Source organism: Vombatus ursinus, unplaced genomic scaffold (genome assembly GCF_900497805.2).
Source record: "Vombatus ursinus unplaced genomic scaffold, bare-nosed wombat genome assembly UNPS02000749.1, whole genome shotgun sequence".
Lineage (NCBI taxonomy): Eukaryota > Metazoa > Chordata > Mammalia > Diprotodontia > Vombatidae > Vombatus > Vombatus ursinus.
In genome coordinates, this window is record NW_020940527.1 from 12,462,778 (window position 1) to 12,485,348 (window position 22,571).

Genomic DNA, 22,571 nt, shown 5'->3' on the forward strand with positions numbered 1-22,571 from the left:
CACCAAGATGTAAAATGATTTGGGCAAGAGCATATAGTTAGTTAGTGGCAGACCTAGTAGAGAATCAGGCATTCCAGTTCCTAGTCCAGAATCCTTTCTAAGTCAAGTGCACTCTACCTAACACTGTTAATCAGTTTTACAACCACAATACTGGGTGAAATAATGTTACAGGGGGCGAAAGAAATAATTTTATAAACTTTACAAATGAGTCATCTGCTGACCAGCATTATATGAGCCTTTATAACTTTATGGCAGGATTTGGTTACAATGTCGTTATGATTTTGCAAAATGACATCGTTCAGGGCAATTTTATGTAGAAAATGGCTGCATACCACATGGTCTGATGTGAGAGGTAGTCTGCCAGCTCTTCCTAGCAATGAATTTAGGTGCTTCTCTATGGCTATGCCAGTATTTCACGGTAACATACATTTTCTAAAGCACTTATTTGACAACAGGGGGCATCCATTCAAGCGTTTTCAAAACAGGGCCACCTCAGTTGCACAAATGTTGTTTTTGGAGAGTCTGTTAAGTCCAGAAAAACCACTTGTCTACAGGAAATTTAATGGTGGAAAGGTCAGAGAGAGTGTGCTGTTCACTTTGTGAAAAAGATGTGTCCCAAATGGAGCACTTCAAATAATTTTTTTTACAATCATAAAGTGAATATGTTTTATTTTAATAGAAACAAAGTAAGCAGAGGCATAAAACTTGACACTTGGGTTGTCTGGATGGGCTCAAATAGCATATCTGTACAAAAGACCGTGTCATTTGGAAAACACTTGCGAGTAGAAATGGAGCCAGTTACTCTAATTTATAATTTATAGTGAGACCTTCCGTTGCTTCCCCTTGGGTCCAAAATAGCTAGTTTAAAAGCAAGCAAGAAAATTTGCATGAAACAAGTTAGATCTAAGATGCATTTCATATTGAGCTTTGTTGTGAGTCACCTACCCATTAGAGCAAGAAAAACCACATCATGACTGGAGCAAACCTCCCACTCACTGCATCTGATCCCTGCTGATGGGTGTTACCTAGCAACCCTTGTTACTTGCTGGGGTAGGGTACAAATACCCACCAAAACACCAACCAAACTCTGTGGGATAAGTGGCAAAATGAGTCATCATGAGCATCATAGAACTAGGTTTGTGATTTTAAAAAATGAACTTGGGAACTTTTTAATTTATTCATCTATGTTTCCAGCTTGTGCATTGTCCACAGAAAATTTCTGCTTTTGCTAAAGAACCCTTTGATTTTACAGCTTAGGTAATTCCCCCTTTATACTAACAGGTGTTGAAAATGTGACCTCACCATTTTGTTTCTTAGTGAACAAGGTACAGTTGTGGTATTTCAATATGAATTGGATCTTTAAGCCTTTGGTCATAGAGGGATTTTTTGTTTGTTTTTATTTTAAGGATAAACCTGAAAGAAGCGACAGATGAAACCACAGGAAGGGTTCCAGCCTATGAGACAATTTTCCTCCAGACCAAGACTCTGTTATTTAAAAGAAGAAAGGTTGGAGAAAGAGAATGCTGCCACAACCTACCTAGCAGATTGCTAGGAACCAGAGCAAGAATTAGACACAGGGAAGGAGAGAAGCTGGGTGGATCAGAGGGAGACGTTCAGGAATCACTCTGGTGAAGTTGTTATAAATATTCTCAGTGATTAAAACTGGCTGAGTGAAGTTGCAGTTGAGAGGTAGTGTTCATAGTGAAAAGAGTCCTGGCCTTGGAGGCAGGGGAGATCAGGGTTCAAATCCTGGCTCCCACACTTAGTACCTATGTGATCATGAGTAAATCACTTAATCTCTTTGAACCTCAGTTTCCTTATCTGTAAAATGAGGGTAGAAATGCCTATAATAGCTGTCTTTCCAGGTTGTAGTGAGGATTTGATCACATATGAAAAATACTTTGTAAATCTTAAATTCGTATATATATATATATATATATATATCAGCTATTACATATGATTACTATCATTGCAGAGTGGCTCCATAATATCTAGAAACTTTTTATGGTCTTGAATATCTCCAATCAACTGAGAAAGTAGCTGTTATTAGAGGTATGGGGGATTATAGAAGTGATTCCTTTAGCCACTGATGCACTGGGTATATCTGTACCATTTGTAAATGGGGATAACTCCCCCACACCAAATACATTGTTCTCTGAAAGAGAGAGTTGAGGCATTGCCCCAGCTGCTTATGCTAAACATGAGGAACCCCACCAGCTTGCTGTCAGAAAGGAGCCTTTAGTGGTCACAAGGAAAAGGTGTGTCTTTCATGTTCTTTGGCTGAAAAGTGAATCCAAGTGGATAATATCAGAAGGCAGTGATTTCTGGTACTTGTTGCCTTTGCCCTGGGCCTTCATACTAGGGTATGGCAATTAGGTGGCCTAGTACTTGGTGGATACAGTGCTAGACTTGGAGGCAGGAAACCTGAGTTAAAATCCTATCTCTTATAGTTATTAGCAATGTGATTCTGAAAAAGTCACAACCTCTCAGCCTCAGTTTCCTCATTTGTAAAATTGGGATTATAATAGCAGCTACTTCCCAGGAGTGTTGCAAGGACTGAATGAAATGAAATATGGAAGGCATTTTATAAGCCTTAAAATGCTGTATAAACAATATTGATTCACTTATTATTATTATTATTGTTATTACTATTATTATTACTATTACTATTATTACTATTAGTGCCCTGAACTGGGTCCTTTTCCTGGTCTTGAGTTCCACTCTATTAATTACTTAGAGCCATTCCTTTAATGTTTTCCTGTGACACCATGAGAATTTAGCTGAAAAATCACCAAGCTTATTAGGGAAGGTCATTGTTATTGTTTGTCCATCATTCTCAAAGAGGACCATGACATCAGGGAGGTGATGCCCTGACACTCAAATGAATTGGATTTAAGTGAAGGAGGGCTGTGCACAGTCACCAGCCTCACTTTCTCCTCCAAAGCCATCTGGCTCCAGTAGCAAGATATAGATCAGGATGACAAGATGGCCCTCGATACAGTGGGAGACCTTGGCCTTTTTAAGCTAAGGTCTTAAACATATTTCAGTTTGACTGAGGCAGTGCCCATTCAGTGATTAAGGCTAGGTAAGAAATAAGGCAGAGAATGGCTTTTTATATAAAGAAAGTTAGAAGTCAGAAGGAAGTCCTGTGATAGGATGAATTCAAAGAATGGCAGAGGTTACTCTGGGCCTGTTTATTCTGGGCCACCTCCTTCTCTCCCAAACTCAAGGGACATTTGCCAAAGGGCTGATGGGGGCACCTGAATGGATTGTACTTTTGGTGCAGCTGGGTGTGGAGTAAGGAATGAAGCCTTGAAGCCCTTGTTTCTGGAAATTGCCTGATGATCTAGTTCTATTATTTGTTTTTCCACGAAAAAGGTCCTTGTCCCTAGGGGAGTAGGAGGAAAGATCCTGCCCATTCTAGGGAGGGCACATATTTGAGTGACTCCAATAGGAATGTGGAAGAGGAGGAGTGTCTAGCCACTCTATATCTGCCATACTAGTTCTTAGTCACTATGAAATAAATACCGATCACTAGAGTGAAGTTGACTGGTGGGCTCCCCTTTTTCAAGAGGTACTTCCTGCTTTCTCATGACTGTTATAAAAGCTAAACCCCCTCTGGATTAAGCTTCTAAGTTTTCCTAAAACTTTGGGACTGGCCCTTCTTTGCCCTGAGCCCTGCCCCTACCACCCTCAGGCAGGAGTTCAGCAGTTTAGGAAAATGCATCCAATCCTGTAGTTTTAAAACATTTTTTCCTGACCTTGGATATACCCAGAGTCTCCTAGTTGGTGTCTGACCTCAGCTTTGCAAGCGTATTTGCAATCCTCAGCTCAGTCACACCTGCTGCCCCAATGTTGACCTAACAGGGCCTAGGTTAAGAGTAAGAAGTCCTGGTCCCCAAGGAAGGAATGGAGCAGAGTATTTTGGGTCATCCCTACCAGAAGCTAGGTGGTATTTTGGGAAATGTCAGTGTCTGATTTACTAATGTAATTTGGTTTCTTCTTATTCTCCTTTCCTTGATTAAAGAGTCTATGAGGGGATTGAGACACAAAACTGTGCACTGAAAAGAGGTAAATGAAAGAAAAATTGTAGTTATTGCCTGCCACCTTCCCCACAGTGATGGTGAAGTGGTAGCCATACTTATCACTCACAAAGGCCAACAGGTATTTGAGAAGGGAAGGTGGCATGAGGGAGAGCAGCAAGAAAAGATGAGAAAGAGAAAGGAGAGAGAGAGAGAGAGACAGAGAGAGACAGAGAGAGACAGAGAGAGAGAGAGAGAGAGAGAGAGAGAGAGAGAGAGAGAGAGAGAAGGCGGAAAGCTTACACAAATACTCAGCACTCAGAACTGATCAACCCAACACAAAAGGAGTTAGTGCTTCCTGAGTGAAAAGGCAGGCAAATACCACTGATGTCTACATGGGTTGCTAAGAGACATCATCAATTAAGAGGAGGAGGGGGTGGGGAAGTAAAGCCTGGGACCAAAGAGAGCGCTATTACTTTATATCCCAAGAATGTAACAATGTTATTTGGAGATGGAGAGGGAGGGAAATGGGGAAAGAAAGTTTTGTTTTTGCTCCCTCTGCTCAGTCTGTATTGTACGGGATCTGTCTGCCATGCGTCTTCAGACACGGCAGTGGCAGGGACCAGGACATTCCATTCCTACACTCCAGCACACAGGATTTCATGTACAAAACAAACCTCCCAATTTAGACACAAGCTCATGTGCTATGCCTATTGCCCATCTGCTCAGACCAATTTCCCTGAGCTCTGATCTGATAACATATCCATCTACGGCCACCACCATGGTCCCCTCACCCTTCCCTTTGGTTCTAGAACTTCCCCAGAGAGCTTAACTTTTCTCTCAATTATCCAAGGATCAAAGATTCAGCTTGTCTATCTTTGCTTCTATTGCTCAAGATTGTTATTCACTCTTTGGATTATTTCTTTGCCCCTGTATCACCTCTAAAGAGCTATTGGCTTCAGGAAGGGAAAAGAGATGCCATGTAAATCAGAGTACTGGTCCTCTTAGCAGATGTTTCTGTAAAATAGTTGGGCTAAAGTGAATCTGTGGAAGATTTTGCTTATCTACAGGCTCTTTCCCTCTGTCTGCCTCAGTTTCTTGGTTTAAGTATCTGTCATGTCTGGGGGACACAAAGTAAAAAATGATACAGTCTCTAATCTGAAGGAATTTACGTTTGGGGGTTGGTGGAAATGTGTATACAAATTTAAGCACAAAATATGTACCAAATAAATAAAAAGTAATTAAGAAGAAGGAGGGGAACAAGCCTTTATTAAGTACCTACTATGTGCCAGGCACTGTGCTAACAGCTTTATAAATATTATCTCACTTGATCCTCACAACAACCCAAGGAGGTAAGTGCTGTTATTATCCTTATTTTACAGTTGAGGAAACTCAGGCAGACAGAGGTTAAGTGACTTGCTCAGGGTCACATAGCTGAGATCTTTTGGTCTCCAGGCTCAATACTCAACTGAATGTACCACCTAGCTGCTTTTACTAGGGGAAGAACACTAGTAACTTACTAGTTATGAGATCTAGCTAGGCTCCTGTAGGTATTACCTGAGCTGAGCTGCAAAGGAAGGGAACTTTCTGCAAGCTGGAAGTGAGATGGGACTGTCTTCCAGGCATAGGGTACATACAGCCTGTGCAAAAGGATGGAGATGGGAGCTGGTAGGTCATGAACGGGGAATGGCAATTAGGCCAGTTTGGCTGAAATGTAAAGGGAGCAAAGGAGAATAGCATGCAATAAGCCTGAAGAAGGTAAGTCAAAGCCAAATTGCATTTGGTTTCCAAAACCAAATAGAAGAGTTTTGATTCTAGAGACAAGTGGGAGCACTGGTGCTTGTTGAGCTAGGGAGTAGTATGGCTAGACTTATTTTTAAAGACCAGATTTCATTGACAGAGAGGCGGTGCAGTATAGTAGAGATGACCTCAGAGTTAAGAAAATCTGGGTTCAAGTCCTATCTTTGACAGAAACTGACCATATGACCCTGGGCAAGTCACTAAATTTGGATGGTGCAGTGAACCTGCCTCAGACACTTACTAGCTGTGTGACCTATGTAGATATGTAATTTGGCACTTACAGGTTACTGCCTTACATATTTATTTGTCCTTTTATATGTAAATGCTTTGCTTCTTCAACTACCTTGTATGATTTCTATGAAAAGGGGCCTGGTCTTAGCTTTTTTTTTTTTTTTGGTTGTTGTTGTTGTTTCCTCAGAGCACCTAGGACAGTTCCCTGAATATAATAGGAGATGCACAAAAGTTTGATTAGACAAAAAACTGCTGTGGTAGCAGTCATTTAATAGTGGGCTAACAATTGGTATCAAGGGACTTCAACTTGTGGGAGATCCGAGGGGAAGTTAGAGCTGTAATGGCAGCAAGGGTGGTCATAGTGGGGGTTTGGAGGAGAGGGGCAGTGTTGAAGCCTCAATGAAATTCTCTCATCACCACTGATGCTTCCTTCTCCCCTTCCAGGCTGGCACTGAATGTGTCTTTAAGGAAACTCAGCAGAGAGTCACAAGTAGCAGAATCACCATCATTAAACTAATCCTGCCACACTTTCAGTTTAAAAGGTAAGGACCAGAATGGATACTGATGTTCTGAAAACATCCAATATAGTTCAGTCAGGGGAAGCTATCAAACTTAAGGTTTTTAGGAACCTGGAAGGACTACTCAGTGCCACCAGGATTTCCTTTTTGCAAGTGGAGAAATAGACATTAACAAGCACCATGGGGTGAAGAATTTGTGTGTGTGTGTGTGTGTGTGTGTGTGTGTGTGTCTGTGTGTCTGTGTCTGTGTGTGTGTGTGTGTCTGTGTGTGCATGCATGTAGTATTTTCTAGCCTGGATTTTTATAAATTCCAAACAAGCCACTACTCCCAGCCAAAAAAATAATAAAGGAAAGAAAATTGTGTTTAGGCTCGAGTATGGGAGGGAAAGGGGAAATTTCAGTGCTAGAGGTGGAGGAGATAATCTTGGTGTGTGGTTGCACATCACCATCCCTAGGCTGGGTAGAATTTTTTAACCTCAATCTTCTCCTTCATTTAAATTCAATAAACATTTTTGAGTACCTACTATGTGTTGCCCACTGTGCTAGGCACTGGATCTGTGATTTCATTGGTATAAAGAAGTCTGAAATGAGGAACCCCCCTCAACCAGTGTAGATCAATACCTTCTCTGCTACTTAGAATATTAGGGAGTTATCTGGAACACTGAGGGGTTAAGTGACTTGCCAAGGATCACATAGACAAATTATTTAAGGGTAGGATTTGAACCCAAGTCTTTTTGGCTCCAAGGCTATATCTTTATCCACCATGTTAAGTTGCCTCTTGGGAAAAAGACTTGTACACAAATGCATATACACAGGTAGGAGGAAGGTGGATGCTAATAATGGGGGGGTGATGGAGATAAAGAAAACTTCCTTTAGGGTTTGGCATGTAAGCTCCAATAGGAAGAGTTTTAGGGTCAAGGTGAGTGTGCTAGTTTTGTTTGATCACCTTTTACTCCTATCTAGAATTCCAGGTTAGGAAGCTTCTTTCCTTCCATGGATTGCCTCTGAAGTCAAGGAGTAGCTGATCTTGGACTGAGTCACAGAATTCCTCCAGCCAGGTTTTATGGAATGTGAACTTGCTTCTGTCTCTCAGGTGGGCTAACTAAAGGAAATTTCCAGGTTGTACCAAAATTCTAATGGAAATGGGCCTGGGATTCCTGCCCTGTGTAGGAACCAGTTTCAACCTCATCTCAACTCAATGCTTGTTAAAGCCCCATTCATCTCTTTCTAAGTTTTGCCTCATAGCACGATTAGGTAGCCCCCTCATTAGTCCCAAAGACATGTCCAAGCCCTACCCACCGGTGTTTTAGGAACAGACAAATGATTGAACCATAATGTCTCCAGCTAATCTCAAGCAAGTCTTCAAGCTGGGTTTTTGCTAAGATGACTGTCATGCCACATCCATACAAACCAAACCCTTTCTCCCCCACCCCCATCCAGCAGTCTACTTACATCTGGATAATAATCCACGGTGGGGACCAGGTGCTCAATCAAGGCTTCTAAGGATCCAGAGATAAGATTCCCATCCTGGAAAACGAGGTCTCCACCACTCCGCTCTCCCATGTCTGGTTGCACCTGTCCACTACAACTAGACCCAAGCATACTGGAGAAGATTGGTGTCTGGGGCATAGTTTCCTAGGTGGGGGGAAAAGAGGCCATAAGACATCTCAAAGACTCTCTTTATGTGATCTTCCTCCTCCTCAGGTTGGCTGGCTGTGGCCATTGTACAGAAGCTACATATTTGAGTGATCTCAGAAGGGCTCGAGGAGGGAAGAAAGTATCCAGCCACCACCCACCTACAAGATGCCTTTGTGGCTCAAGTGAAATGCCAGTTCTTGGGTGGACTGCTGGGCTCTCCTTTCCTTATTTCTCATATTAAACAAGCAGCAAATTTCTTACCTCCCTGGGATTGTTTTAAAGCTAAAAAAACACTCCCCAGTCTGGGACTTTAGCTCATCTGAAATTTGCAGATTGACCATGCGAGTAACTCTGTGGGCAAGATCGCTGGCCTCTGCTGTTTATTGTGCAAGTGATAAACTGCCAGTCTTTGAGCACAAGACCAGATGTAGACAGAATGTGCCCCTGTCTGAGGGGAGGGCTGGTCCCCAGGGGAGGGGATGGGTCAAGTTCATATCTGTGGTTTGTTTCCCTCTGAAAACCCCTACAGAAAAAAAAAAACATAGGAAAGCATTCTTTGGTGGTATTTTCTTGGAAAGTGACTACTGCATTTGCTATTATGAGGAACCACTATGTGGACCCTGCTTGTCTTCTGCCGGGGAACTCCTGGCAGGCCAGTGTAGTCAGAGTTCCTACTCAAACAGGCAACAGAAGGCCAAGGTTTGAGGTGGACCATCACATAATTTCAAAGTTGAAAGGGGTCTCTGAGGTCATCTAGTCCAAGAAGAATCCCCTTTATGTTATTTATGACAAGTGGTCATTTGGCCTTTGCTAAAACACCCCTGCTCAGAAAGTGGCAGCTGATTCTACCTTTTGTCATTAAAGGAAGATTCTTTACATTGAATTGAAATTTACCTTCAGCTTCCACAGAAACACAGAGAAGAGAAGACGGTAGGCTTAAAGTCACATAATAGGCTGGATGAGAGTGGTGATTGAAACTTGGGCATTTCATAGGCACGTGCCCAGCCCACGTCTCCAATCTTGCCTCTGTATGTGAGCATAGATATAGCATTCTAAATATGGCATTTATGGAATAGACAATAGACCTGTTCACTACCACTCTCTGCCTCCTTAGCTCCCTTTTCCAGTATGTGAGGATGCCCGCCATCCTTGTTCTGCCCTCCCTATTCTTTTCTCCCCACTTCTCAAAGGAAATGTTGGGAGGTACTTTTTTCAAGTGAAAGGGGCAACCAGTCTGGCCAAGTTGAGATGTTTACAGTCCCATGGTGAGTTGTCATTCCAGCTTTGCTTGCCCTCATGGGCTCCTCTCCAGCTAAGACTCCAGTTTACGTAAAGAGCAAAAACTGAAAGCAAAGTGTGCTATAAATTTCACTGACACCATGGACTAGGTTGGGATTTCAATAATATACTTGGCTCCATTTTCCTTCAAAGCCTCTATCTCTCCTTTCCCCACTCCTCTCTTGGCTGTGTTATTTCCTTGCCTCAGTCTATGAAGTTCACCATCAAGGAGATTTTGGATACTGTTGGATTAGATGAATAGATCCACCTTGCAGTATGGCAGAATAACTTATTACATATTTGAAGAGCCCACAGTCTCATCTCTTCCTTTAAGCTGTTCTATGAGAATATGAATTTCTACTTTATCCCCTGTGATTTCTTTTAATGGAGTTCAGTACTTGAACCCAAACAATAAAAACAGAAACTCATATGCCTAACTGAAGTGTTGTTTCCTTAAAATCCTTAAGAAAAAAATACATTCAGGGAATGACAGGGCACAGGAAATTGGGAGAACTGAGTAGCAAGCTTTCTTTTTGATCTTCTTTGGGATCTTAATGTGTCTGTGCCATATTATTTTTCCATCATCCTATGGAGGGAGACTAAAATACTTTTTCCCAGTGCCTTGGGAGAATAGTCAGTCAACAAGCATTTATTAAACACTTAATATATGCCAGCCATAGGGCCAAGCTCAAGAGGAAGACAAAGAAGCAAAGACAAAATCTGAACAACCCTTTGCCCTCAAGGAGATTATATTCTAATGAGAAAGCCAACAGGCATATTTACAGGTCCGTACTAAATAAATACAAAGCAAATACCGTGACATCTTAGAAGAAAGCACTTCCTGGTAGCAAGCAGGATGGATAGGAGTTCCTCAAAGTAAGAGAGTGGGCAATTGAGGGACAATTGAGTTCATTCAAGCTATAGAGAACAAAGTTAGCAAAGACATGAACTCAGGAAAGTAGGGGATGTATCCAGGAGTTAGCATATAATCCAGTTTGGCAGAGTTTGGGGTTATTATAAGTAATACAGACACTGCCCACCTCTTGGTGGGCTGTTGTCTGGTTACCTGAAAGACTTCTCTAAACATCAGGCAGATAAACAATAAGGATCGGTTAATTTCTCAAGATGGGGAATTCCTGGTGTGCAAACTCCCTCCACCCATCCAGGAATGGGTTATCTCCAGAGTAGAAAACACCTATGCACCCCAGACAATTCCATTGGAGTGATTTGCCCGTAAAACAGAATCACAAAGTAAAAGACTACACCTTAGATGTCACTGTGCAAGACAAATGGTAGGTACTTAATAAATAATTGTGGAATTAAATAAGTGCCTGATAATGTCTAAAAGGCCTTTAGCCTGGGTAGGATTCTCTTTTGTGGATGTAACTCTTCACCTCCATTGATAGTAAATGTTGGACTCGGCAAAGCTTGCAAACTATGGCGTGTCAGTTGTGAATTAAGTGCTTAAATCTGTAATATGATTGTAAATGCTGGGAAACAACATTAAATACTACTACTGCTACTACAACAAACAACCACCACCTCCACAGACCAGGCACAGGGAACTACCAGTCACCATCAGGATCTGAATCTGAGCCCTCTGCTATCCCTCTCTCTGACCCTAGAAAAACAATGAAAGTGCTAAAAGCTATAAACATTCTCCTTGGTTATCAGAAAAAATGGGTGAGTAATCTCTCTGCCCACACTTATTACTACTCCAATCCCAGTTCTACCTGCTTCAGGGGTTACGGACTCAGAGAAGGCAGGCACTGGTTGATAGTGGGAGCAGTGTGTGTATCCTCACCCCTGGCCCAAGAAAGAGCCCCGAAGAAGTGAAAGAGAAAGGAATTTCTAGATTTCCTTTTTCTGTGGGCTGGAGAGGGCCAGCACTCCTTTTTAAGACTTCCCAAGTGTGGTCTTGGGTTGGTCAAAAAGGTAAGGAAGTCACTCAAAAATATATGTGTGGGGTTTTTTAAAGTCTAAGGAGCATACTGGAAGGTTTGAAAGTTACCTTCTGAGCCCACCCACATGTAGAAAGTTGAGAATACTGTTGTTTCACTGTGACTTTCTGGTCAGTTTACCAACATTAGCCTAGTTGTGTTCTGATCAAGAAAACTCAGATTTAAGGGGCATACCTACATAAGTATAAGGAGTCTATGTCAAGGCCATAAAATACAAATCAGAGGATTCTTTCATCTACTCCCCTAAACACCTACCTTAACAGCTTCATGGGAGTTAGGGGTGGGAAAAGAAGAACAAATATCTTCCGATCTCCTGGCATCTAGACCTTCCCCAAAGCAAAGAGATGGTCTTACATGGGGCGTGGGTGCAGGTGAGCCTGAGTAGATGTTTCAGCTATTTGTCACAATGCAGGACAGTCAGGTACTAATATTTTCACCTCCAGAGAACTTCCATCTCACTCAGGCTGCCCAGATGACCAAATAGGCTTTTGTAATCAAATAAAAATGCATGGAATGTGACAAATGCCACATAATGTTATGGAATGTGAGGAGGAAATATAAGGAAAAAGCAAAATACTTCCTTGTTGCATTGACACAGGTGTGTCTGTCTCCAGGAACCATGAGGGCACGTGTGGCATTAGGTCCTCTCTGGAAGGACAGGAGATCTAGACACACACTCCTTGACTCTTCTTAGGTAATTGGGCAGTAATTAGGGTTTGCACAATCATCAATCCAACCCACCACCACATTTTGGGCTAACTATATGCTTCACGATCAACTGGGACAGGAAATGAATGAGTGCCTATGGTGTAGTCAAGGAGAATGAAGTCCAATACAAGGCTATCCAGGTATTACTGAGTAATAACCCAGCTTCCTGGAAATTATAAGCAGAACGTCCTAGGCTGCTTGCTTAGGTTGGAATCTGGAAGGAGGAGCAATAAGGTGGAGGGTAGGGGGAAATGGAAGAGTTCATGCCCATCTCTTGATCCTGGAGCTGGGGGGGAGGGGGAAGGGCACTCAACTGGGAGTTAGAAGCCCCTAGGGCTTATTGAGCACGGGGCTTCTCAGGGAAAACGCAACACACAAATAACACTGTCAACATACTAATGTGACTCTGGTGACTGTATTCTTGGAAGCAAACAAACAAAAACTCTTCTTTCCCAGCCCAGAGAATACTGCATCTGTTACTATAAACGGTGGCTTTCTAGGGCATACACTGCCTGCTTCATCACTCCGTCCCCTTTCCTATTTAACTCCTTGGTCACGGGTACATTTTTCCTACCCAAAACAACCCACTGTGAAGGATCCCTTCCTGGGTGCACCGAAGAAGGCAAACACATAGTCAACCTGTTTTTGGCCAGTTACCTTTTACTGTGTACACTTTCATCTGCTCCATCTCCAAGTAAAGAGACTCGTAAATTAATACACTTAAATTTAACCAGATCTGCCCAAGACTGGGGCTTCTTAACCTTTTTTTTTTTTTGTATCATATCCTCCTTTAGCTATCTATGAATCCCTAGCCAAGGAATCCCTTCTCAGAATAGTATTTTAACACACAAAATAAAATACACAGGATCGCAAAGGAAAGCAACTACATTGAAATATGATTATCAATTTTTTTCATTTACTGAGCCTAATAACTCCTGTCTTAGATTGAACAATCTCCCTCTGTCCCAAAGACACTGAAGGGAACAAGATTCTCTGCTCTATCCCTACCAACTTCAGATTCACCCTAATCCTGCTCAGAACGACTGCCCTGGCTGACCTCCAGAGCTCTGCGCAGCCAAACAGGTCACTCTGACCAGGACATAAAAGTTCTGTCCCCTTGTGACACCCTTCCACGATCCAGGCAGATTCCCCTGGACCGAGGGCAGCAGACTCCAATGGATAGAATGCTGGACTTAGAGTCAAGTTATATTACCTATAACCACGGGTAATTCACTCAGCCACTCACATTTTATAGATAAGAAAACTGAGTGTCAGAGTATCGTACTAAGCTCCCTTCCAGCTCTAATTCTAGGATCCTGTGATTCTCCAAACAGCCAGGGCAAAGATACCAACATCTTCAAATGCCAAGGAAGCAGGTGTGCGTTGGAGTCAAGGTCTCTTCCGAGCAAATTCTGCCCCTCGCTGCCTCACTCTCTCCCTGACCAAGTACCAGGCTTTACATCCATCCTCAGCAGCGTGGAGAATTTTAGAAAGATCAGAGGGATCTCCGGCTGCCCCAATCCTTTTGTTTCCCTTGGGAGGTTTCCGCAACTAGGGGGTGCCTTTAGTCAAAAGCCCAGCCCGCTTAGTTTTGTTATCCAGACTCATGCCCAGTGCCCAAAAGGAGAAAGGAAAACTTACCCTCATTGTCTTCTGCAGTATGTACATAAAAGCCCGTGATCAGGCAGCAAAAAAACTCCGAGTGGTGACCGGGGGACAAAGAGGGAGCTTTAGGCTGTCAGCCCTGGGTCCCCCAGCTCTAGCTGACCAGAATCATTCCCTCATTCCATCCCAACCCGGGCTCCTTCTTGTTTGCCGTGGTGGTGTTTCTCCTGCCTCTCTGCCTGCCTGCCTGCCTCCCTGCCTGCCTGCCTTCTCTGCTTCCCGCCAGCTTGGCTCTGAAGCGCCCCAGGCTCTTTGGTCTAGAGAAGAGAGAGCCCGAAGCTGACGTCACGCCCTGGCCAGGCCTGTGGTTGGCTGAGGGGCGGGCTGCCTGATTCAAAAGCAGCCCTAGCAGAGCTCCGTGGGGTCCGTGGGCTGCAGGCACATGCCTCCGCTTGGTGGGTATGCTACTGCTACTCTGCCGCTGCTGACAATGATGCTGGGGGAGCCCAGATTTTCTCTCCCCTTTTTGGCAACTGAAACCTGTGCATCAGGTTAGGCAGCTCCTATGAGCCTTCCCCGCCCCCCCCCCCCCCCGCCCGTGGCAGCCTGGAAGAATAAAAGGCATTTCCACATTCCTTATATGGCTCAAGAATAATCTTCAGGAAACGTGAGAGGAGAGAGACCTTTCTCTGCTTTGATCTGGGTCTATTTATGGTAAGAAAAAGCCCAGGACTTTCAATCCTGGGGCAAGATGGATTCCCCACAACCGTCCCTAGCAACCTCTAGCCTATAAGGTTGCCTTGACCAAATTTCCAGCGCAATTTCCATTTCACCTCTTGTTTCCTTCAGATCTTTTGGCCCAGATGGCATTTCTGACTGAGAGAGGAGTCCAGTCAGCACCACCATCACCCCCAAATTCTCTATTGCAGGCTCTCTCTGCAAAGGATGGAGTTCTTATCCTTTCTTCCTGCATCTCTTCACTTTTAGGGTGTTCTCTAGTAGGAATACTCACCCTTCCTTCTGCCAGCATCTCAGAGTGCCATCCTTCTCTGAATTAAGTCCAAATGCACCCACAGCTTGGCTCAAGACCCACCTCCTCCCCCAGTACGTTTCTGCTTTTCTCTGTGGTCCATCTGGCCTTACCTCTCTTTCAGCTGTTTCTGAACTCTAGGAGAAATAAAGGCTAGAAAAGACTTTTTATTTCCTTACAGAGCAGAGGTGCCATGAACGGCATAGGGGCAAGAGAGACCCCTACATATAGAATCCTGTGAGATACAATGATTCAGTTCTGCTCACTTGGAATAAGTACTATTATCTGCTTTCCTCACCCTCCAGGTGGTTGGCTGCACTGCCTTTGCCATGTACAAAGGTTAACCTGACTCTGATGCCAAAATCATGAGAGACATCAAATCCATTAGTTGTCCTGGGAACCATTCATTCTATAGCTAGATCATAGGAGCAAGTATGCACAATTCTTTGGACTGTGTGCATACTTAGCACGTTACCCTTAGCCAAACTTCTGACACCTTCCCTCTCCACCCACACCTCTAAGTAATATTGTTTTTTACTGTCATTATCTCATCATCAGGCCTTTTGGAGTCTAATGTTACCTCCCCCACTCCTGACTCAGTAACCACAACCAGTACATCTTTCATTTATTTCAATTTAACAAACACTTAATAAGCACCTACATATAGTATGTAAGGTGAAAGAGAGCCTGTGTAGTAGATAGAAAGCTGGCTTTGGAGATAGAAGACCTGGGTTCAAGGGCTACTTGTGGCACAGATTATCTGCATAAGCCTGGGCATGTCATTTATATTTTCAGTGTCTCAGCAACCATCAAAGCATTAAGTAGCAGAAAAGCTACTGATCTGCTTTGGTGGAGGGAGGATCCTCACAGGGAATTTCCTTGTTGTTGAATTGTTTCAATCATGTCTGACCCTTTGTGTCTCCATTTTGGGGTTTTCTTGGCGAAGATACTGGTTTGCTATTTCCTTCTTTTTTTTTTTTTGTTTGTTTGTTTGTTTGCTTTTGCTTTTTGGTGAGGGAATCAGGATTAAGTGACTTGCCCAGGGTCACACAGCTAGTAAGTGTCAAATGTCTGAGGTAGTATTTAAACTCAGGTCCTCCTGACTCCAAGGCCAGAGCTCTATCCATTGTGCCACCTAGCTGCCCCTTTCCTTCTTCAGCTCATTTTACAGATGAACTGAGGCAAACAGGGTTAAGTGACTAGTTCAGGGTCACAGAGCTTATAAACATCTAAGGTTGAATTTGAATCATGAATATGAGTCTTTCTGATTCCAAGCTCAGTGCCTATCCATTGCATCACCTAGCTTCCCCCAAGAATTTCCTACACCAATGAAATTACAAGTCTAGATTGACAGAAAAATTGAAAGGCATAATGGTTCCCATTAAGCGGGGGATAGAAACAGGAAATATTCTTTCCCTCATGGAACCTGCACTTTACATGAAGGGATTTAACCAGGGATGTGCTAGACTCAGGAACCAACTCAGAAGAGTTGATCATTAAATTTTCAGTGTGAAGATTTACACCTTGGCTAGCCACAAAGCTACAAATCAAGGCTTGATTTATTTTTTATTTTGTTGTCTAGACTTAAGAAAGTGATGGAGAAAATGTAATGCAGGTTAAATATATTTGGAGACTTGGTTGTTACCCATTTATATTACACTCCTGGTTATAACACATACACAAATATATACACACATATATCTGTGCATACATATATGTACATATACACATATAATATGAAGTAGACTGTGATAAGGAAAGACAATAAGAAATTGAGGGGAGGAGAAAACCCATTTGAAGTGAAGACAAGGGAAGGAGGATCAGGGAAAGCTTCATGGAAGAGGGTGGTACCTGAGTTCAGCTTTGAAAGGATAGCACTTCAGAAGGCATGGATGAGAAGGGAGTGGATCCTCGCAATGGGGGATGGTCTGTATGAATGTATGAGAGGCTAGGATGGGATCAAGGAATAGGAACATAGATTTAGAGCTGGAAGGGAACTAAGAGACCATTGAGGCCAACCTAGAATTTTACAGATAAGTAAACTGAGGCACAGAAGAGTTAAATGACTTTCCCAGGGCATATCTATAAGTGCTAAAGTCAGGAAGACCTTCATAAAATCCTGCTTCAAAGTTCAGACTCTATCCGTTTTACCATTCAGTTTGGCTCATATGTAGAATGTATGAAATAAAGCTGGAAAAGTAGAATAATAATAACAATAGGTCTAGAGTTAGAAAGAAACTCAGAGGCATTCTAGTTCAACTCTTTCCTTTCACAGATAAAGAAAATGAGGCCTAAGAAAGGTAAATGATTTGACTAAGGTCACACAGGTATTAATCATCAGAGTTGGGGTTTGAACAACCCAGGTTATCTGGCCCCAAAGTTAGGGATTTTTCTACCTTGTATTCTGGTCAGGGGATGTGGAAGGAGCTTTAGACCTTTAACACTAGGTCCTCAGAGCATACAGCTTCCCATATCATAGGGTTTAGAGTTAGACAACATCTAATGCAACCACTTTTTACAGAAAAGGAAACAGAGACCCAGAGAGGTTAAACCTCGACCATGATTACTCCAATTATTCAGATCAAAATCCATCCATTCCTGTGCAACTTGTGGGACTTTTGTCAATGTCTTCCAATAAATTCTTCACAAGGGGTCCACTCCAACCTTCCTGACATTGTGAGGGGACCAATGGAACATTTGGACTGTCCACTTGTCATTCTTTGCTCTGTCCAGATGATTAGCCAATGGTTTCTAATTTTCCATTTCGTCAATGATGTCTTCTACTCCTATCTTCAGAAGCTCCTTGGGGGTTATGTGTTGTTGTCTGCTCAGACCTACTATGCCCTGGGTCTGTCTTTGGATCTGGTTATACTCCTTCTCTCACTGGCACGCAGGTCACACAGCTGGTAAATAGCATAGACCTGAATGAAGGTCTGCTAATAGTGATAGTTAATCGGCACAAAGGGCAACATAACCAGAGAAGCGGAAAGGTGTTGTTTCAAGTCTGTTAGTATGCTTTATTTGTTCAGAACTAATTACCTCCCTCTCTTCTAACCTCTTCCCACTGATAATTGAGTTTCTGCTTCAACTTTTTTCTTTGAGTATGGCTAAGTAGCCTTTGTTTGTATAAGAGGTTGGCAGGAACATGCTAATTGCCCATCAAAGGTAGCCGAACAAAGTAGTCCTATCAGGAGAAAAAGCAGCAAGCCTTCTATAAATATATAAAGCTTCAGTCAGAGTCTCCCCCCCAAAAAAAGTGAATGCCAGCACTAACAGGAATGGCAAATAGGCATGTTGGTCCTGAATTAGCCACAAGAGCTAGTAGCAGGAATGACAGAGGATTGACAGTCCTGGTATGTCTGGAGCACAAAGGAAATTGTATAGTGATCCCATGAGAGTGTGTTGCATTTGTTTTTCTGCCAGAGAGAAGAAAGAGCTATGGAAGAACAAAGTTCCAGTTAGTGTCCCTCAGAGCAGAGAAGGTAAGAGGGCAGAAGGCATTCCTAGCCACTCTCCAGGCTATTAGGGAGAATGACATGGTCCTTAAAAAGAATGGAAGTTCTTTCAAGAGGTAACAATGAAGAAAAAGAACCTGAAGAGGAATCCTAATCCAAATAATGGGATCACAGCTTTAAAGGTGGAAGAAATCCTGAATGTCCTTCATTCCATCCCTCTCTAACCCCAACGCCACCCTCATATTACAGATTAGAAACCAGAAGCCCAGAGATTTGAATTGACTTCTCCAAGAGCATATAGATTACCTGTAGAATAGGATTCAAAACCAGATCTCTGACTCCTGATCTAATGTTATTTCCTCTGCATCATGCCACTTTTCATGGTGGAAGATGGAAGAAATGTGACTCAGTGAAGGAAGGGAAGAAGAAACACTTGAAAGTATATAATAGCTATGAGGCTCTCTCCTGTGCCACCCAAGCTGTCTTCGAGGCAGCTAAGTGGTGCAACGGATAAAGTGCTGGCCCTAGAATCAGGAAAACCTGAATTTAAATCCAGCCCTAGACACTCACTAGTTATTTGACCCTGGGCAAGTCACTTAACCTCTCTATGCTTCTGTTTGCCCATCTGTAAAATGGGAATAATAATAGCACCCACCTGGAAAGATTGTTGTGAAGATCAAATGAGATATTTCTAAAGCATGTAGCACAGTGTCTGGTACATAGTAGGCATTTAATAAATGCTTATTCCCTTCCTTCCCTTCTTTCTCCCTATTGAGAGTGATACTGGAGAGTATGGGGAGGAAGTAGTTTCTTGTGCTCAAAAGAATGATAGGATGGATTCAGAAGTTGCTCCCAGGAGAGAATTTACCTGGTCATGATCAAAGGATGAAGAGGCAAGTACTTGTGACATGAAGAACTGACTCTGATGAATGGAATACAGATTTGTCAACCTGTGACAATCACTAAAGATGGCTGTGGTTTTCCTTGGACCTGTATCTTCTAGACTGTGACAGAGAGTCCTCTGAGGCTTTTCAAAACTGGCACCACTACCCACTTGTGATGATTCATAAGGGAACAAATGATACTGTCAGCAGGCATTTCAAAGTGTTGATAGGTATCCTTGGCCTTCCAGGACAATGAACTAGACATTCAGGGGCACAGGTGCTATTTCCACAACTGATTTTTACTATAGTTATGGGCTTCTCAGATGAGAAGGATAGATGTGGGAAATAATTAAGAAGATGGTTCTGTCTCTCTCTAGGGGTTGTCCAAAGGTGTGGGACAATGCATATGAGGCTAGATTTTTTGTTGTGTGGATTGATTCATTTTACTGATTTTTAATTTTATTCCTCTTATTTTTTAAAATTGTTAAATATTGTTTGTTATAATCAGTATATATTCATATTCTCTGGAAGATAGGAGGGGGAGGGATACAAGGGAGACCTCTAGGATATATAAAAACAAAAACTAGCAATAAAAATCCATTAAAAGAAGAAAAAATAAGTGGCAAATTAAAAAGAAAAAAAGGATTGTGTCTGATAGTGATTGGTTTCTGGATCATAGATTAAAATATAGTAATCTCTGGCTCTTGTCTAAGGTTGGAGAATGTCTAATAAAAGTTCATGTAACACATATTTGCTTGGAGTCTTACAAATCAGATTAAGAATGCTATACACTGAAAAGGAAAAGAGAAAACTGCCCATGTATCTGCTAAGACACATATGTTGGAGAAGGTATATCAGAGCAAGAAGATTGTCAGTAAAAATTATGAATAATTCACATGAAACAATACAAAAAAACCACTAGATGGACAAAGGTTTGATCTTAGAGGTTTATACACAAACGCAAAAAAAAAAAATCATGTGTAATGAACAAGGTCAAGTAGAAATCCTGATTCAAGGAGGCAGATTTGACAGTGAGATGTGGTGGGTTGTCTCACAACTAGAATGTGGCAATGAGAGTGTATACTGTTTTTAAAGGAACAGGCTAGATAAAAGAAGCAGCGGAGTGGCATTAAATATTAAGAATATATGCTCTTGTGAAAAAATCCAGGAACTGGTGTAGGGCAGCATGGTAGAGAACATTTGGGTGAGAATTAGTGGAGGGAAATATTTTTTGGTATGAAACCACTGGGACAGGAGGAAATGGATTAGGAGTTTGATAAGCACATCACAGATGTAGGTAGGAGGTAGAGCATATTGGTGATAGGGGAAGGGGGTGACTTCCATTCTATGGACATATCCTAGCTCTTTTGGTCATAGGTAGAGTAACTGGCAATGACTTGATGACTTAACAATAATCCGAATCTTCAAAAAGGTAGATGAAATGATGAAGACGGCAGCTACTCTGGTCTCAATTCCGATTGGTATAGAAGGACTCAATGAAGTTGAAGTGATGAAACTTGGAAGAAAGTGACCGCTCCATCTTAGAATTTGCCATAGAGAAAGAAGGGAAAGCTGTGAATAGTGTGACATATACTATAAATTTGGAAAAAGCATATTTCATAGTTTTGAGAAAGGAAAAATAAGATCCTGTGGCCTAAAATTCTGCAGGGGAAGTCAGAATTTAGTTCCAGGGAGTTTCCCAGTCCTTTTGAACTAACAACATGAATGTAAATGATTCTCATGAGGAAGAAAAGAGGACTGACCAAGGATGTACAGAGAATTTGTGTACAAACTTAGATCATAAAATGGCATGTATAGAAGTGAGAGGCAATGTCAAATAAAGGAGAATGAATATTTAAAAAAAAAAGTAGGATCCTGTAATAATTGATTCAACAGGGCTAAAGCTCAGAATGAATTGAGGTTAATCAGGAATATAAAAGAGCAAAAAGGGTCTCCTGGAAGTTAGGAGCAATAGGGACAGAGCCAATGCTTGAGATGAATCAATAATAATGAATGATGGAGAGGAAACAACTGTACTTGCTTTTTATTTTTCTTGTGATTTTTATGCCAAGAAGAGTAATCTTTGGAATGAAAAATGACAGAATAAGATAGCTAATGGGGAGTAGAAACCAAAGACAAGCAAGGATATGGTAAAGGAACATCTAGTTGCCTTTAGTGAGTTCAAGTCAACAGACATGAATAGACTACTTCACAGGGTACTGAAGAAGTGAGAATGATGATGATGAATATTCTCTCAGAGATTTTTGGAAGATCATGGTTAACAGGAGAAGTGTCGCAGGTTTATAGAAAGACAAATATTGTCCTTTTTAATGGAAGAGAGTGAGGTATGAAAACTATAGTCCAGTGAATTTGACTTTTTGATTCCTTGCAAAATTACAGAATGTATTATTCAAAAGATGTACATTTAGAAAGGGAAGCAGTGATTACTTTGACCCAGATGGCTTCACCAAAAGAAAGTCATTCTAGACTGACCTTACTTCTTTCTTTGATTGATTTATTGGACTGCTAGATTAGAAAAAATGGAAGAGAATTAATACACCTGGATTTAACTGAAGCATTGTACAGCCTTTCATACTATTCTTGTGGATCTCTAAGGTATATGTCTTAGCAAGAAAAAGAAGGTGTGGACTAAACAATGATATAGTTATGTGGATTCATAACTGGTTGATTGATTGGATCCAAAGTATAGCAATTTGTTGGTCAAAGTGAAGTGTAGATGTGTAGGAAGAATATCAGATCTGGAATGTTCAAACTTAGATTTAAATCTGCCACTTAGCTATATGGCCATGGGCAAGCTTCCCCCCCCCACCCCCAGACACTGATTTCTTCATGTGTGAAACAAGGAGGTTAGAACTAGATGATTTCTAATCTTCCTTCCAATTCTAAATCCTATGAACCTATGAACTGAAAAATAGTCTTTAGCAGAGTGCTCTAGGGATGTGTACGTGGCCTATTCTAGTTTGCATTTTTATCATTGACTGGGTGATGGCCTAGATGGCATTCTTATCAAATTGGGACACCAAGATGGAAAGGATAGCCAATATGCTGAATGGTAGCATTTGGATAAAAAACAATTCACCAGAGCTTCAATGAGCTGAACCTAATAAAATGCCATTTAATTGTGATAAATGTAAAGTCTTTCATTTGGGTTCAACAAATCAAAAGGATAAGACAATGATAGGGGAGGTATAGCTAGATAATTCTTTGTGAGAGAGCGAGCTTAGAGTTTCTATTGGATTGTAAGCTCAATATTCCATCAGCAATGCAACAGGGTTTCTATAAAAATGAATGTGATCTTGGACTGCATAGAGAGGAATAGGGTACAGAATAAGGGAGTTCATAGTCCCATTGCACTGTGCCCTGGTTAGCCAACATTTGGAATATTGTGTTCAGTTCTGGGCAAGGCTAATGGGGGCAACA

The 22,571-nt window shown here is 41.9% G+C and overlaps 1 protein-coding gene and 1 long non-coding RNA gene across 5 annotated transcripts in view; one reads left to right on the forward strand and one right to left on the reverse strand.

The window, feature by feature from the left end:
• The window catches only part of RASGEF1A (RasGEF domain family member 1A), a 323,907-nt gene that overhangs the window by 23,031 nt on the left and 278,305 nt on the right, over positions 1–22,571 (reverse strand). For 2 of the 4 annotated variants that reach the window (XM_027859049.1, XM_027859028.1), the window contains exons 1-2: positions 13,798–14,073; positions 8,024–8,206 (exon numbers count right to left, since the gene is read on the reverse strand). In XM_027859049.1, the coding sequence (XP_027714850.1) occupies positions 8,024–8,206; positions 13,798–13,824 (210 nt within the window). In that variant the 5' untranslated portion in view covers positions 13,825–14,073. Of the gene's footprint in view, positions 1–8,023; positions 8,207–13,797; positions 14,074–22,571 lie in introns of those variants that run through there. The other 2 variants (XM_027859043.1, XM_027859035.1) reach the window with 1 other exon arrangement.
• LOC114040849 lies at positions 6,257–9,863 on the forward strand. The gene is made up of 3 exons (XR_003568845.1): positions 6,257–6,595; positions 7,535–7,664; positions 8,276–9,863. It is a non-coding gene; the product is annotated as an uncharacterized LOC114040849 (long non-coding RNA).